Source organism: Poecilia formosa, unplaced genomic scaffold, assembly GCF_000485575.1.
Source record: "Poecilia formosa unplaced genomic scaffold, Poecilia_formosa-5.1.2 Scaffold113, whole genome shotgun sequence".
Taxonomy (NCBI): domain Eukaryota; kingdom Metazoa; phylum Chordata; class Actinopteri; order Cyprinodontiformes; family Poeciliidae; genus Poecilia; species Poecilia formosa.
Window position 1 is genome coordinate 1428510 of NW_006800052.1, and position 17430 is coordinate 1445939.

A 17430-nucleotide genomic window follows, 5' to 3' on the forward strand; every position below is an offset into this window, starting at 1 on the left:
AATTAAAAAAAATTTTCACTAAGAGTAGGGAAAGCCACAGAGTCCGTCTGGTGACATAGGAGAAAAAAATAATAATTTAATCGTTCTGCCCATAAATGAAAAAAGTCGTGCCGATGAGATTATTTAGTCGTGGCCATTATTTTGTATTTATCCATGTGACCAGACGGGTTCCATAAAAACCAGCAAAATTACAGATATTGTGTCATTAATTAGGAGTTAGGTGCAATAAAAATTCTAGCTTAAATGACAGGAAACTTAAATAAACTGTTCTAAGACAAATGTCAATAATATGACAGGATATTACTAACTCAAGATGGAATTAACAGGAACTAAATCATTAATTAGGTCAAAATCAAATCAAAATGTGGTCATTAGGTTCATGTTGAAAAGTTACGAGGTTAAACGAACGCACCACAACACTCCATGTTTTGTATTCAACTTTGACCTTTAAATCAGCTGTTGGGGGATTTCCATCTTAAATTACCGACTCAGATCATCCTGTTGATACCGAAAATAATCCTGTTATATTTTACAATATCAAGAAAACTTTTCTGTTCGCGTAATATAGATCGCATATTCTCTTTAAAAGAAACAAATCTGGCGTAGATATTTGAAATAGTTGTGACATATGAGCAGTGTGAGTTGCATCTATTTTTGTCACAGCCTCAGCTTTCGGGATTGGACCCCCTCACAAAGTTTGCTTGTCGGACACAAAAACAAGCCCGGGTCAGTTATTCAGAGAAGATTATTTTAGTGAATTATTGAGGTAATTCTTTTATTAATTGCTCAATATAACTCCTAGTTTAATTTATTTATCAGAAGCAAGTCACTAAAACACAATTGCAGATTTTAAAATTCTTATTTATTTATATTTACACATTTTTATAAACCTACACGCTTATATAATTTAGAAAAGGATGATCTGAATGAATCTATTCTTCAACCTGTGCATGTTGCAGACCCCTCTCCACTGTGCACAGTCAGTGCTCTCAATGGACCTGAATGACATCAGAGGGGGCAGGCTGGCTGTGATCTCAGAAGAGAGCGAGCAGCAGGACTTCAGCAGAGAGTCGAGCACCATGGAGGCATACAATGTTGTTCCAGAGCCTGGAGGAAGGACCTTCCAGAGGTTTTCAGTCAACACCAATGAGTCGCTGCGGTTCGAACCCTGTGAAGACAGCTGTCCGTCCCCCACTGGGGCAGAAGATGGACGTGATGATGTGTTTGAGAAGGGAGAATGTGAGGTGAGTGGCACTAACAGCACAACAGCATGTCATTTGTTAACTCATTCTTAATTTTGGGGGGGATTAATTTGCCTTTTAACCAGCTTTTCACAGATAATTGACAAAAAAAAAGTAGGAATAATGTTGATCAAAACTAATTGATGTCTAAATTTGTGGAAAACACAATAGTCTGTCATTTTATTCTCAGTTGCATGTCAATGAAAAACTACTATGCAATTTTTAAAAAATTTAATTAGGAAAGTGTTGGACCCTGAGTCTCACCTGCTTTCAGGGTGAGATTGCCTCCATCAGGAACCAGCTGCAGGGGAAGGTTGCTGAGATGGAGAACTTTGCTGGTCATTTGGAGGAAATCTTTCTCACTGTGGAGGTAAACCTATATTTCTGCGTGAAAGTTTCATGCAACAGACATCTCAAATGATTTAAAACAAAAACAAATTAGGGGAGTGAGAGCTTCATATGTTATTTCAATCCACACAGGTTTGAAATAACATGTGCTGTTGAAACATACACATGACCCTTTTGTTATTATTGGGTTTGACTTTCCTTGGTAAGTTGCAAGTTAAAATGTCTTGGTAAGGGAAATGACTTGGTAGCATCTAAATTTCATTTCTAGACATTTAATTTGACTCACAATTTAAATACATTATTTCTGTTTGATTTGCTTTTTTTTTTTTTTTTTTTTTTACAAACTAACCAATGTACCACAGAATCTGTAATCTCAGTGTTATAGATTTTGAAGTAGGTGTTATTTAAGTTATTGCAACTGACTAAATATCTGCGAAATGACCCTTTACGTTTCTGACAAATTAGAGTCCAATTTCAGCAGTGCGCTGTTTCACGACTCACCCTTACTGGGTAAAAGTTTGCCAGGGAGCAATTTAAATATTCTAGTCTGCCTTGGAATTTGAAATGGCACATTTCTTGAAACCCTGGTCCATCCTCAGTGCACGTAGCAGCAGAACTGAACATGCAGATCAATGTTTTCAGTCTCAAAACTGCATCAGATCGCCTGAATGTTTTGTCCAGGAGAACTTCGGCCGCCAGGAGCAGCACTTGGAGCAGCACTACAACGACGTGCTGCAGACGTTGTCCCAGCGCTACGACGACAGGGAGACGGGACTGCAGGAGGAGAAGAAGAGCAAGCTGGAGTCCCTGTACAAGCAGCTGGTGGCCTGTGGGCAGGCGCTGGACACCTCGAAGGAGCTCATCGAGACGGCCCAGGAGGTTTACCGCTGCCAGGACGAGAGGCTTTTCCTAAAGGTAGCTCGACTTGGTTTACTTGGAGATTTTTTTTTTGGTTTTTCATACACAAAATAAAACACACCAGTTATGATATTTCAAAATGCAAATGTAAAAAAAATAAAATAAAATCCTGTTTGATAGATTTCTTTTGACTTTTGTTGACAGACAGTTATGCCCATCGTTAAAAGGTAATCGCGAAGCTCCTCTGTGTGTGTGCATGTTGTGACAATAGCAGGGACTGCAGAGTGATTTGGGAGGACCTAGCATCGATATTTTAATGTTCATGCTAAGGTGTGATCCACATGGCATGATGCTTGAACATTCATCTTTGTTTTAAATCTCGTAATTTACCAGAATGACCTGTATGCTTCACTAGAGTCGAGGAGTTTGCCAAGGAGGACATCGACCTCTCGCTGTCGACGAGTCTTGAGTTCAGCACGCCGCTGGCCGACCTGTCAGACGTGAAAACCATGATGGACTCCATCAATGTTGTGCCAGGTCTGAATCATAAATGAATCACCTATTGAAGTAAATCACAAAGATATCGGAATAATGCACAACATAGGAAACTCTGTGATACAGAGATTGCCCAGACAATATACACATCCCATCAAGCATGCCCGTAGCTCCTGCATAAAAAATGATGCGTACCGATTGAAATGTACACCCTTACTAATATTTTTTGAAAGTCTTCCTTTGAAACAAGCCTGTAGGAATTCCCTGGCCTAATACTTGAACTTTCTTCTTGGCAAAAGTGGTACTGCTCATTTAAATTAACGTAAAGTTTACTAGATGAAGCTATTTTGACACGTGTGTTTTTTGGTTGGTGTCTCGATAACAACAGTGGACTGACTTGTGTACTTGCGTCACACAAACAGCTCCGTCTGCACCAGTGATCAACCCGCAGCTGCCCAACTCGGCCACCCAGACCTCCCTGCATGTGTGCTGGAGCTTATTCTCCGACGACACGGTGGAGTACTACGAGCTTTACTACCGACCGGTGCTGGAGGACACGCCGGCAGACAGTACCTGTGCACCGCAGGGTACACTGGATGATGACACCATTACAAATATAGTGTTGTAGAATTGTTGTTTTTTATATATAATATATTTCAGCAACAGTCCAACTAAATGGATGTGTTTTTTTTTTGTTTTTTTTCCAGAAAGCAAGGTAAAAGTGAAGGAGACCCATTGCACTGTGACAGACCTGCTCCACAATGCTCAATATGAGCTCTGGGTGACGGCTACCAACACAACAGGCATCAGCCCAGCGAGTGAGAAGGCCTTGTACATGACGGGTAATTTAGTGCCACAGTTCTCACAACACTATCTATAGGTGTACCGAGAATCATTCACTGCCGCCGCTGCAAATTAGATTTATTGGCAAATTAAACAAAACTGTAAAACCATGTGCTATTATAAGTGCTTTCTTCGAATTAGATAGAAAATGACACTTTCAATGGAAACGGGAGTCTCCAAATTACTCAACCAGTTCATGAAAAGAGTATTTAGCACTTAGTAGAGCAGCCTTTTGCTGTTCTGGCCTGCTGCAAATGGGATTTATAGCCAGGCACCAGCTTCTGGCAGCTTTCCTGAGGACTCTATGCCTGCTGCTCATACACAAGGGCCTCCAATACACTATTATTTCTGGATTTGTGTGCTGTACCTGCCTTTTTCAAATCCCCAACTCATGAGAGTTCAACACATTCATTGTTCTTGCATTCTAATATTTACCAGAACATCTTGTCCTGAAACCAAGTCTTAGTGGAGCAGGAGCTTCTTAAAAAAGGGAGATGAAATTTCAAATTAAAATTCATATTTATAACAACTGAAGGTAACATAGTTACTTGATTGTGCTACAAATGGCACTATGTGTCTGGAAAATACATAATAGCGCCCCTTAAACTTTTCAAGATGATAATCTCTTCTCTGAATTTCTTGAACTTTGTCATATTTCTTACACTCAGTGAGACGTTGCCATGAACAAAGTGTTCAGTCTCATAAAAACAATCCAAATAATAAAAACCTCTCATTGTTGACATCAGTTGTGGCTGAGATCACATCTAGTTTTCTAATTTGTGCTCTGATAAAGAATTATATTCAGTTGGTCGAATAGTTTTGAGGATTTCTTAGTCTGTAAAAGCAAGATTGTTGCATTTGGATACTAGTTTTTTTTTTATTATTTTTTTAGTATAACTTCAGTTGCAAGTACTCAAGAGGCTCAACACTATTAATGAAATCACAAATCGTTTCTCCGTAGTGCCGTCGCCTCCTGCGATCAAGCAGAGGGAGTGCAGCAGCTGCCCAGAGGCTGCCCTGATCCGATGGGAATCAGGAAACACCAACCCTGTAGACTCCTACATTGTGGAGCTCAGTGAGACGGGAACTGTGGGCGCAGAGAGCAACATTACCGAGTAAGAACCGAGCTATTAATACACCACCTCAGTCTTACTCAATGATTATGTAATGATTTCTTAAGAAAAATAGAAAAAAAATTGCTTAAGGTGTCAGAGGTTTGCAACATACTGCTTGCTCCCTGAGGTATTAGGACTCTTCATCTGCTTTGGTAGACACGAGGCCTGTTGTTGTATCGTCTTCATATAGAGCCAGGGTTGTGCATGCCTGGGATTTTTCCAGGTCCCTTGGTTATAGAGCTGCTGAATCAAGACGTTCTCTGTCCTAGAAAATCTATTCTTAGTTTCAGCTCCTGCAGCAGTGTTTGCTTCAGCTGGAAGTGTGTCCTCACACTTAGTCATTTCTTATTTTTCATCAGCTTGCTGCAAAAATACAAACTATTTAAAGCTCCAGATTACAACTCTGAATTTACTCGTTTGGTATTTTACAAAGGATGAGGTGTAGTAAATTTTACCTGGCTGTAAAAAGCAACTACTCGAAAAGTGACTTTTGATTTGAACTTGATTTAAGAAAGAAAAATTAGATATTTTTTTTCCCTTCATGTGTTGTGTCTAGGTCTATAGTAGCCGTGCCCACCTGTCAGTGTCTGATCCAGCTGCAGGCAGGGCGACAATACCTCATCTCTGTAAGAGCGGTCAACATTGGAGGTCCGAGTGACAGGAGTGATGCTATAACTATCTCCACAACTGGTAAAAACAAAAAAATATCCTTGCTTGCTGATGAAAATCTTGGAGTGGTTTTGACTGGTAGAGGACACAATACTCTGAGCTATTTATTTACCGTATTTAAAAAAACAACCTATATATATATATATATATATATATATATATATATATATATATATATATATATATATATATGCTATTAACACCATGAACTACCAAACATCTTAACAAAAAAAAGTTAAGATGTTGCATTTAACATCATTGCATTTTTGTTTTTTTCATTTATGTGGTTTCTATTATTTATTTAAAGATTTTTCTCACTAACATTTTATAGATGCCAGCAGTACAGTTGAACCGTTTGCTATTTTGCATAGAAGGTTTGATCAACCCAGAGTATAAGCGAACCGAGCTGCTGCACAAGACCAACGCACCACTAGGGGGCCCCCAAGAACCCTGAACTTCTCACACAGAATCACAGAAGAATTCAGACAACATTGCTTCAATACACAAGTTGCTTCTATTCAGTTTATCTATTGGACAAAAACCTGTACAGTTACCTGGTAAAGCAATGGCAAACCAAACTGACTGTATGATAATGTGTTTTGTTGAATCTAGAAAGGTTTTCTGAATTAAAAGGTTTGTTTTTTTTAATGGGCATTTTCTTCCTCTTGTCACTTTTAAATAGTTTATCCTAAGCCATATGGTGAAATGGCTTGGGGTAAACTATTCACTACACCCTTTTACCAGCAGAATGGGAAGCCACTATGATGAAGATAATACCTGAAAAATATGCTTAATTGATCAGAAGTGTAAATCAGTTTGGCAAACAGAAAAAAATCTAAATTTGTTTAAAAAATTGTATCCATAAAATGTTTAGGGAGCTCAAGCCCAAGCAGAGTTATTTAGCTTTAAATTCTGTCCATCTGCCATCAAGTTGCTATGTTAGGTTACATCTCAGTCTAGCACTCCATGAAATTAAACTCTATTGGATAGGCAGTGCTAAAACAAGGCACTTTAAAATAGATCTATTAGAAAACACAGTCAGTTATAATGGGCTTGGTTGGAAATGGAGCCTCAAGTTTGTAGATATTCTAACAAGAAATCCCTTGTGTTATTGTGTGGTGACTGAACAGGCACCTTCTTCTACCTCCTGAAGGACACCGCTCATCCCTGTCTCTCCATGTCAGAAGATGGCTTCACTATATTCTATGGAGATGAGGAGTTGCCCATAACTGCAATGGCTTTTGAGGACAACACTTTCACAAGGTAAAGTGTCCCAACAGCTGCTTAGTTCGACAAAGCGCCATTGAAACATCCAGCTGGACCTTTAATTTTAAGTATATATATATATATATATGTGTGTGTGTGTGTGTGCTTATGTGCAGATGTGTAGCCATTTTGGGGGATCTGATTCCAGTGCGAGGCAGGCACTACTGGGAAGTCGAGGTGGACGATGAGACCGAGTTTCGTGTCGGAGTTGCATACGAAGACACGGAGAGGGACGGGTACCTTGGTGCCAACGGTAGCTCCTGGTGTATGAGACACATTCGCACCCCGTCCAGGTAAACGGTGCACAACTCCAGTGCGTCTCGTTACATCCACGGGAAAATTAGGTCACCGATAGCATTTTGTTTAAATCAAGAAATGTTCTTAGTTTTGATGCACGTTTTCTGAATTGCCGTTTGGCTTAAGTCAAACATTTCCTTTGTTCTGGTGTCCAAATAATTACACTTAGACTCAACTGCACAAGTCCTGGTCTTTGTCCTTTCTAACATTAGGTTAGCCCTCATGTTTTTCTCAAGAGAACTGGGTTTCCTCCTTGAACGGACGCATCGTAAAAGTTAAACCCAAAACAGTAGCAGGAACTTTCTGTAGACCGTTTAAGAATGCTGAGTCACGATGTTCATCATGTGCTTCTGAACCGACTAACTTGTGTGATTTTAGAAGTATTTTGGTCAGTTTTTGTTTATTGTCAAATTTATATTTCTCGTCCACAGATTTTTGTAGGGCATTACAATTTTTCCACCACTGTGCATACCAGGTGCTTTGGTGGAATGTTTAAGTGTAAAACCATTTAATAGTCTGCTCAGAAATGTATTCCTTACTTTTATCTGGGCTCTTAATTTGCAATCCGATCAATTGTCGATGCATGGCAATTTTCCAACTGCAGCACAAGCAGAGGAAAATTAAACTGGCTCTCATTTTAACAGTACAAAAGCCCGAGCAGATTTGTTTTCATCCACCATCAGAATTAACGTGCTGATCCTCCTGGAGACCATTACTGCAGATCCTGGAAACTGGGCCAGGACTGTATTTTTAGCATTTAAAATTCCCTTTCCTAAGCAAAATACAAAAACATGCATCAGCCCTGTGAAAGCCTGAGCTCAAAGGAACTACCATGAAATATCTTGTCATGCGTTTCTATAGCAACTGTATTTAATACAAGTCAGGGCGTTTGTCACATTTATCGAGTCATTCATATCAAGCTTCAAATGTGATTCCCCATTGCGGGCAGCATGTTCATTCTGCCTACGCAAACCTTTAAGTCACATTTCTTATTTTCTTTCATCGGCAGCCATTCGGGTATCAGTTGCTGGCTCGGTCTTGGGCTTTCCCAGAGGCAGGCGGCCAGCCACATGAGAAAGAAAACAGAACTCTTCCTTCTAATATCGCATTGTCCTCTTTACTTTTAGACATAAATACGAGTTCCTGCATAACGGCTGGAGTCCAGACTTGAGGATCACAGTGCATCCGGTGCGTATCGGAGTGGCTCTCGACTACGACAGGGGAACTCTGAGATTCTTCAATGCTAATCTGGAGCAACATCTGCATACCTTCCACTGTCGCTTTCACAATTACGTCCACCCCTGTTTCAGCCTGGACAACCCAGGAGCGCTTACTGTACATAATGGCATACAAGCTCCTGACTACACCTTCATCTGACAGGAAGTCGGTGTTAGCGAGGTCATAAACAGAACTAATAATTAACCTCAGTTTTCATTATCGTGACATTAAATGTTACAACAAAAAATCATTTACAGTGTGAAAGTTCAGACAGAAACGCATCAATAAAAATATACTTTCTGAAGTTGTTTTATTATAGTATTCCATGGGAACAGGCATACACCATTTTCCAAGATGAGAAAAAGGTTTCACTGAAGTTTATATGTATTTAAACAATCTGCGATTGCAGCAAGGCCAGATGTCGACGCTCAAAATGGGACTTTAACAAAAGTTGTAGGGAAAAAAAAAACAAAAAAGAAAGTTTCTCTTTATTATACAGCTGTATTCACATGTTAGAGAAGTCCGCCCTGTGTACCTCCATACTTTGAGACGTGTGTAATGACTGGGATTTAATACCATTTGTTCTGTGTTAAAAGTTGATGAGGGCAACATTTAGTCAGATTAAAGTGAAAAAAGTTGAACTTTTTACAAAAGCTCAAATGACATTTGACTACAAGCACCTGGTTGTTGGCTTCTGTATTTACATCAGCTTAAACTATTTTAGACTAAAGAATATATCTAAACAAGTTTAACCTTACTTGTGCAAGAGCATCTGGAGACAAACAAAAACCTAAACTTAAACATGGATGGACAAAGGAAATAAGAACCTGTTTACACTAGTAAAGCGCTTTAAATTCACTTTAAATTCACAAATTTAAAGTGTGTAAATCTGTTAATTTACACACTTTAATCAATATAGCACATACTGTATGTTACCATCTTAAACCCGTCAGGTTTAGGTTTATTTGTATGTATGGAAAGTTTTATCTGAATTTTGGTAAGAGCCAAAACAAAGTGAAAACCTGTTCTTTTTGGAAGGATAAAAAGATAAACCAAAGAAGGTAAAATGTATAAAAATGCTGGTATGGTTATTTCAGGGCAGACTTCTCCTTTCATTGTGTCGATATGATGAGAGTTAAAACTTTTGGTCTGTAAAAATTTCAGGGACAGTGGGGGGATGACAGACGTTATAGGTTTTCTGTCTTACTGCTGTGTGTCCTCTCATCCTCTTCATCTGAGGAATCTCCGCCGTAGGGCACGAGCCCAGAAGTATCAACGCTCACTTTAGTCTTCTTCACTGACACCTCTTCCTCAACACCTGAAATTACAAAAAAATGGAGAAAAACAGAGAAAAAAAAAAGGGGAAAGGTGGGAGACATCGGAGAGAAACAGGGGAGGGGGAGTGAGAGAGAACAAAACCAAACGGAAACCCAGTGAGGAGCCCCACATAAGGCGTGGTTTTTGAGTTGGTTTGATCCAGAGCCATGGGGGGGAGGGAAGATATCAAAATCAAACGGCAGCACAGCACACATCCATTACAGGCACGTCCGGGGGACACATGTTGAGAGAGAGAACAAGGGAAAGACAAAAAACATATACAAGAAGAGCACGTTAGTGAGTTCCAGCAGTGGTGCGCTTCAAACAGGTCTCCACTCCTCCCCCATTGATCCATGGGGGGAGATGCTACGACATGCAACACAGAACTCCACAGAAGTAAACGTCTGAGCTCTCAGGCTTTCTGAGTACGTTGGAAGAGAAGAAGCGCATACCCGTTGACGCGGGGGCGGCGGGGGGCAGGCTGGCCGGGGCTTCTGGCGCGGCGGCGTCCCTCGGCCTCTTGCGCGTAACGGGGGGAGGAGCCACAAACGGCGATGGAGGTGGAGGCATCAATATCCTGAAGGGATACAAACGTCAACATCGTCCCAAAATCAACTTGAAGGAAACCTGAGAGAAAATCTGTAGAAATCCAACCTTTCTACAACTTTCTCCTCTCCTACGCTGGATGAAGGAAGGGTGGACTCCAGGTGAGCAGGACCCTCTGGAGAGCAGCTGGCAGGCTACAGAGGAAGTCATGCATCACTTTAGAAAGTGCAACTCATCATGAAAAGATGTGAAAGCTTGAATTTATCTATATGCATTGTTTTTTTCATTGATTCCTAAAAATTATGCTCATTCTTTGAGGTATGAATGAAAACAGGCCACCCTCGCACTCAGTGTTTGATAAACACAATGGTAGGAATTTGAAAAACGGCCCTTAAATTTTATGCAAATATTTTTGAATATTTATTGTAATTATGATCCAAGCAACAATAATTAAAAAAAATAAATAAAAATCACTATTTTGTTTATGAAGCAATAATTGCAAATAGTAACAAATATTGTTCCAAATCAAAAATGATCTATGATCAATTATTCTACTTCACTTGTATTTATGGAGTTTACAAACAGAGTATGTTATCTGGAATGGCTGATTTTTTAAATAGTATATCAAGAGAGGTGTGATGTACAAAACAATTAAAAACAAAAACAAAAAAAAAAGTATGAGACTATGTAGCAACTTCAAGTGAAACGGCATCGAGTTTCCAGATGTGAAACTTCAGAAATCCTCATGAAACCCAAACTGATCCAAAACTTGAGCACGAACCAGAATGAGCTTTAACCGATAACCTCCAGCTAACCTGTTCGTCCTTAGCCCCCTCCTGGAAGTGACCTTTGGGACTTCCTGAGTCAGGGGGGGTGTTTAAAGATCCTCCAGGCTCCACTGTCTCACTGCTGCCCGGATCCTTAAGCAGAGCACAACCAACATATGTACACTGCTGTGTGTGTTCAAAGCCTTGTAACACACACAGCCTGCAGCCCCTCACAGCCGCAGATCGGGTCAACTTATCCATGGTTTTATACGTTTCGTTTTTATTCAGATGAAGTGCATTTCGATCTGAAACTGGAATCTCGTTTTGAGTAATTAAAATGGATTCATGATAGAAATGATATATAGGACGTCAAGGGTTAATTTCTCTTAATTTTGATGATTATTGATTACAGCCAAAAAAATGAAAATGTCTATATCATCAAATAAATACCCTTAATGTGTATATCTTTAGATACAGGATGTAAAGTTATTACCATATCATAGCCTACTTATTCGTAGGAAAGGCTGCTGCTGCTCATTGCGCCACAAGTTGCACAATCAACATAGAAAACTACAAAAATGCCCACCGTCATTTAGGCTGACGTACATGGAGATACTTTTGAGCGAGCCAACATTCCTGCTATCAAAATCCATTTTAACCGATTGCAATTTACAGAGAAAATTGATGTTGGCGTTTTATTACTAGCTGTAGGCTGTAATCTTCCACATTAACAGAAATAAAGGCTTGGAATATAAACGCCGAATGTAATTCATCTATATTATGTGGAAGATGCGCTTTTTGAACTGAATTAATAAACAAAATTAATAATCGCGTTCCAATTTCCTGCAATGCAAATGCGTAGATATGTAGGGATCTGGTAAAACGTACAGAAGAAAACCGATGTGACCGAAACGTAAACACCGGGAAAAATCTAGACATAAAAGATGTCGATGTGTGGCAGTTACCTGGACAAGAAAGGGATGTGGTTTCCTAGGACACACTGGATACTGAATCATTGCCTGAGAAGATGGAGATGGGGTTGTCGACAGGTTAGATTGACTTGGGGCGCCATTTGCATTACTCCAGTAACCACCGGCTCCTGGATACGCTGCATAGCCGCCAGCATACCCATTTGCTGGGTAGTTATACCAGGACCCCTGGCTAGAGTAACTGCTATTAGTTGGAAATCCATGTGCTGCGTATGCTGAAATGAAATTGTAGAATGTTAATTTTGAAGTAAATGGAGTATGGCTTACCAACTCAACTTATTGCTCAACCACTAATGATGCCAAGGGAATATTCTCTAATCACAAGAACAATGCAGCCAACCAGTATCTGATATTGGATAAACTTGTTGGAATCTGCCCAGTAGCAGTAATGATAATAATACTTACGCTGTGTTGCGCCTGTGGCTGTGTACACTGACACCATTTGGGCATGTTCAGCTCTCACCTAATGAATAAAAGATGGAAAAATAAAAATAACTCGTGAGCGACAAAAGTTTCACAGAGACTGTACTAATCTGTTGTCAGTAATGAGTCTGTGGGTAGGTGCAGAGCACACAAGGTCTAAGACTCGAGATCAGGCGGTTCACACTACCACATTGATTTTGGAGGTGGGTATCAGTGGAAACTATACGCTTCAGTAGTTTCACCTTCTTGTACCTCCGAATTTATTCTGCAATTGTCTACATGGTGACATGGTCAACTTACAGTTTCAAGCAGACTCTCTGTGAGTTTCTTAGCAGACTCTAATCCGGCTGCATTTGGGTGGCTGCGACACACAAAAGAGCTTTGTTGGACTAGAACGAAGCAGACTCAATAAGGGACTCGCAGACAGCAAAACAAAAAGACATTTTATGACTTCGGTGCAAGCAGCTGCTCACTGCCTTAACCGAAACCAGACGACGTCGATTACACTTTGTTCCATTTAAAGAGGGAAATCCTTCACGCTACACCTAAAAGGTTTTATGGGAAGTGAACATACCTGATGTAGACATAAAGAGGCTCAAACGACTCTCGTTTGGATGCCTGTTCGATGTAACCGGACCCTTTCCCCCTGAGGAAGACTCGAGCCCCCGTCTCGGTCTGGATGTGACTCAGGTACGAACCGGCTGGACCCTCGACCTTTTCCTTCACGTTGAACGAGGGCAACGCCTGGTCCAGGCCCACAAAGATTTTAGTGTGCACAAAACTCTGGGGGACATTGAAAGAATAAACAGTGTCAATAATTATGTCCAGTTACATTAGCTAAATATTTTTTTCCATACATTTAAGAGGCTTTGTAAGCAAATGCAGCTATCCAAGGTTTTTCACTCCAAGCCAAGGATATTCTCTCTGCTGGTTGATTTTGGAGGCGAGTTTCAGTGAAGGCAACAAACTCCATTTGCCTCACTTTCTTTACCTCCGTTAAAAGGTCTGCTTGAGTCTAGAAAAATTAGCTAGAAATACATCTTGCACCGAGTGCAATAATGGCTTTTGATTGTTTATCATTTTAGATTTTTTTTTCTTGTTCACTGGTCTAAAAGATGTTTTATCTTGTGATCTGTACATTTTGCATCGACATAACAGTGTGAAAACATAAAAACACAAGCAAGAGTGTGTTAACTCTGGGTATTTAACCAGAGGGAAGCCTTGTTGTTTGAACCACAACAGAAACATGAGGTTTACCCACCCCTGTATGAGGAGCTGCTGGTCGATGTCCCTGGCCCGGCACAGAGTTTGCGTTGGGCAAACGTGGCACAGGAGTGGGAATGACGGGCCGAGGAGGCTGAGGGTAAAGAGTGAGTGGTGGGATCACAGGGACCTGCTGTCCTCCGGACGCTGCTGAGGCTCTTATCACATCCTCAGAAATTATCTCCTTTATTCTCATCACAGCTTCTGATATCCCACAGGAAAAAGAACAAAACATGTGAGAGATGGAAAAAACAAAAACTGACAGGTGCCTTGTGAATCTTTCAAAAAACAATATCAAATTTGCTCATTGAAAATAATAATAATAATCCTACTTACTATTGACTTGCTCTTGTGTTTTTCCCTGAACATGTAAATACAAAGGTCTTTGTCTGAAAGAAATTACATCACAAATGTTAGGGAAACATTTGCACTAAACTAAATGCACTAATTTGCACTAAATGTGAACAAAATAAACATTTTTCACTGAAACAAAAAAAAATTAAACACCTGACATCTAGTAAGATGTTATTACAAAAGTTCTGGAGATGTATTGCATACAAATCTCAATTGTTTGGAAAAAAAGACTGCATGACAAACTATGACAATACAGTAAAGTTAAAGTTCAAATACAGCATGTATTTCCTACAATATCTGATACATAAATCAAATTATTAATGTCCCAGGTGTTATTTCTTGTTTCACTCTCTCAAAACTTCCACTCTGCTTAACAAAAATATTATCCCATCACAATTTTTTATTTTATTTTATTTTTTTAAAGAAATCGTTAATGTCAGAAGTTTGAAGAACTAGTCATGGAAAATAAAACAAATTCCCTGTGCAACATACCCTCCCGCTCCTTTTTCAATCTCAGGCATGTAAAGACCTTTAGTTGAGACAACGGCTCCACTAAATAACCTGATCTGAAAAGCAGAATAAGAAATTAAATGTTACAAATATATATACATAAAAAAGTTTGGTTTTTGTGTTTAATGCCAGTTTTCCACTTACCTCCTCTTGTGTTTTTCCTTTAGTAAGAAGTTCTCTGCAGTTTAGCGGTACGTCATTTATGTCGACCTCTGTGACCACCAATTCTTCTGCAGGGGTTGGAACAGGGATACTTGGGGGTTTCTTAATAAAACAAAGTAAAGTATTAGTATTGCAAAAACAGAAAAAGACTTCCTTCCAGATTTTTTTTAAAACTATGCACCTTTGGAAGTAATGGTGGAGGAGTTAAAAGTTTTCCCTTTGCCATCAACATGGCATTTATTTTAGCAGCCATGGCTGCTGCTTTCTCAACTCCCCCTGTTGGCGTTTCTTCTGCCTCTGGTGGCTGAGAGCCGACAACCCCAGGGAAGGCGACGGGGAGCGTGGCATTGCCAATACTCTTCTGTTGCTGCACATCCACACTCTTTTTAGGTTGTGCTGGTTGATCCCAGCGACTTGTTAGGCAGCTGAAAAAACAAACATACAGACACAAAAAGAAGATACTTCATACAATGCAGAGTTAAGCTCACGTTGCTGTTTTCACCATCCCTTGCTCCTATCTCTAATGTAGTTAGGCAATGCTATTTTACATTAAGACAGTTTATAATATTTGACCAAATGTGTATCTCTCAGCAATACATAATTTCCTTACCTTCCGAAATATAAAGAAAACAAACCAGCAATGTAGCATTCCACAGACGCTGAAGCTAATGTTGAGTTAGCTAACACCGATTTACGATTCTAGTTTAAACTGTTTAAACCTCCAATAGACCAACAATAAATTTATATAGTAGCAAGTAGAATTAATCCTAAGACATCGGTTATAAGCGTAAGATTTCAGTCAAAATAAATTACACAAATACTCCCTGAGCCAACTTTTACTACTAGGCCAAGAAGCTATTAGGCAGCTAACGCGGCAGCTAGCGTTAGCGTAGCAGGATATGGCTAACACGGCCTCGGCTTGTGAGCTCGTTCCTCGAGTTATCTCCAAAATAAGGGAATACTCACGGCGTTTGTCCTGTCATTCCCGAAGACATAGCACGACCCCGGAAAATATAAATGTTTTTAAAATGTCTCTAATATAGATAATGTTGAACGACCGCAGCCATCAGTCCGATGTCGCCGACTGTTTCCTCTGACGACTCTGTCGCAAAGTCTGATCTGACGGAAGTTGGGCTGTTTTTATGTTACGTAACGTCAGTCTGGAACAATCTGCGCGCCACTGTACACACAGAGGTAAGATCGATGAGTCGACAGACAGAGCTGTACGGGGCACCAAATGTAACACAGTGAACCAGGTTAAACTTATTCCGCCTTTCACAGCAAAACTTATTTGTACAGCTTAGGTCATTGGAAAGATAAGAAGTCTCATAAAAGCACATATTTAATTTAATATATCATAATGAAAACAACGTTTTGTTTTTCTGTACTGCTGAAAAATGCCACCTCCTTTAAATCTCTTTTAATGTGTCTAGTTGGAAAATAAATAAATCAGTTTTAATCAAAATAAAACTGATTTTATTTTTATTTTAAAACTGATTTTATTATTTAATGTCAAATGTCCCTTTGACATTTTTCCCAAATGTCAAAGGGAAAACAATGCTATGGCCCAGAAGACGCCTGATCTGTGCATTTATATTCAAATTCAAAAAGTTTTGTTGAAGAAAAAGTTTGTATTGATGCACCTTTATATTCTTCACTTCATATAATAGATGTTTAGCCTTTCTGTATTTGGAAGAAGTCTTTAATATAGCAAGAAACATTTTCACTTTGAGCATATTTTATGATAATCAAGAATGAAACCACAATGCTTATTTTTCCTCTTTCCATATGAAAAAGGTAAGTATCTGGGGGGAAAAGGACTCCAGTCACTTTGATCTGATCAGGATCTTTGAGCATGGTGAGACTCCTTCATACCTCTATTAAAATACTGTCATTGAATTATTGCAAAAAAAAAAAAAAAATCAAGTAATTTGGTTCTAGTTGCAATATGACTCAAAAAGTCATTTAGGAGTGGACAGTGTATTTTTTTTCCATCTTGTGCCAACAGCCAATGTTGTGGTTGACCAACAACCACAACACCGTCCCGTCTGTCTTTGTTGGTGCCGTCTCTCCTCACGTCTCCTCACCTCCAACTGGTTGAGGCAGATGGCTGTCCTCTGAGCCCGGTCACGCCAAAGATTTCTTCCTATTAAAAAGAAACATTTTCTTTCCAGCCTGGATGTCATTGTTGGGTCTATTCATGTTGCTTTGCAAAAAAAAAAATTTTAGCAGTAAGTATGAACATTACTTTAAACCTAATTCAAAAATTATGCCGTCTACTTTACAGAAGATGCAGCATTCTTGAATCACATGTAGCACGATTAAATGGAAGATAAAGTTATCCTTACTGTTGATGTCAAATTACATGTGAAAGGTTTTTATGTTCTTTACACGATAACACCAGAATTTACTTATTCTTTAAAATGCCAAGGAGCAAACCACTTTAGATGTAATATTTTGAGTTGGAGTTTGCTAAACTTAAAGTAACACTCATTTTCCTTTGTGTAGCAGATATTAACTACACTCCATGTCTGCGCAGGGCTAAAATATTTGTAGAACTGAATGCAAATATCAAGTTCATTTATGGTATCGCAAAGTCATTCAGATTTAATGTCACATTACAACCACAAATCTTGACGTGCGTACTTTGAAAATATGAACCAACTAAAATTCTCTTTTATAGATATAAATCCAAAAGGTGTGTCTTACCTTTGACAGGATACATAATCTTTACACACTTTACTTATTC

At 39.4% G+C, this 17430-nt stretch overlaps 2 protein-coding genes across 2 annotated transcripts; one reads left to right on the forward strand and one right to left on the reverse strand.

Annotated features, from left to right (window-relative positions):
• Positions 1 to 522: 522 nt before the first annotated feature.
• Positions 523 to 9409, forward strand: fsd2 (fibronectin type III and SPRY domain containing 2). The gene is made up of 13 exons (XM_007560179.2): positions 523 to 766; positions 960 to 1244; positions 1516 to 1611; positions 2271 to 2504; positions 2652 to 2674; positions 2863 to 2984; positions 3365 to 3529; positions 3650 to 3784; positions 4747 to 4900; positions 5457 to 5590; positions 6700 to 6832; positions 6952 to 7128; positions 8260 to 9409. The coding sequence occupies exons 2-13, from the start codon at positions 993 to 995 to the stop codon at positions 8507 to 8509; spliced, it is 1875 nt and encodes a 624-aa protein (XP_007560241.1). The 5' UTR covers positions 523 to 766; positions 960 to 992; the 3' UTR covers positions 8510 to 9409.
• Positions 8644 to 15805, reverse strand: LOC103143579 (UPF0469 protein KIAA0907 homolog). The gene is made up of 14 exons (XM_007560177.2): positions 15648 to 15805; positions 14863 to 15106; positions 14664 to 14783; positions 14502 to 14575; positions 13992 to 14044; positions 13654 to 13859; positions 12967 to 13175; positions 12693 to 12753; positions 12375 to 12432; positions 11946 to 12184; positions 11029 to 11133; positions 10322 to 10407; positions 10120 to 10244; positions 8644 to 9668 (listed from the first exon to the last, which is right to left on the reverse strand). Exons 1-14 carry the CDS (start codon positions 15674 to 15676, stop codon positions 9538 to 9540), a joined length of 1740 nt encoding a protein of 579 aa, XP_007560239.1. The 5' UTR covers positions 15677 to 15805; the 3' UTR covers positions 8644 to 9537.
• Positions 15806 to 17430: the final 1625 nt, after the last annotated feature.

Bases quoted from the DNA above. Each gene is read 5' to 3' on its own strand.
- fsd2 (XM_007560179.2), top strand. From the start codon at position 993: ATGGACCTGAATGACATCAGAGGGGGCAGGCTGGCTGTGATCTCAGAA. The intron at 1,612-2,270 runs GTAAACCTATAT...TGTTTTGTCCAG, and splicing joins AAATCTTTCTCACTGTGGAG to GAGAACTTCGGCCGCCAGGA. The intron at 2,675-2,862 runs GTAATCGCGAAG...ATGCTTCACTAG, and splicing joins GTTATGCCCATCGTTAAAAG to AGTCGAGGAGTTTGCCAAGG.
- LOC103143579 (XM_007560177.2), bottom strand. From the start codon at position 15,676: ATGTCTTCGGGAATGACAGGACAAACGCC. The intron at 15,107-15,647 runs GTGAGTATTCCC...TTGTTTTTTCAG, and splicing joins GGAATGACAGGACAAACGCC to CTGCCTAACAAGTCGCTGGG. The intron at 13,860-13,991 runs GTAAGTAGGATT...GTGGGATATCAG, and splicing joins AACACAAGAGCAAGTCAATA to AAGCTGTGATGAGAATAAAG.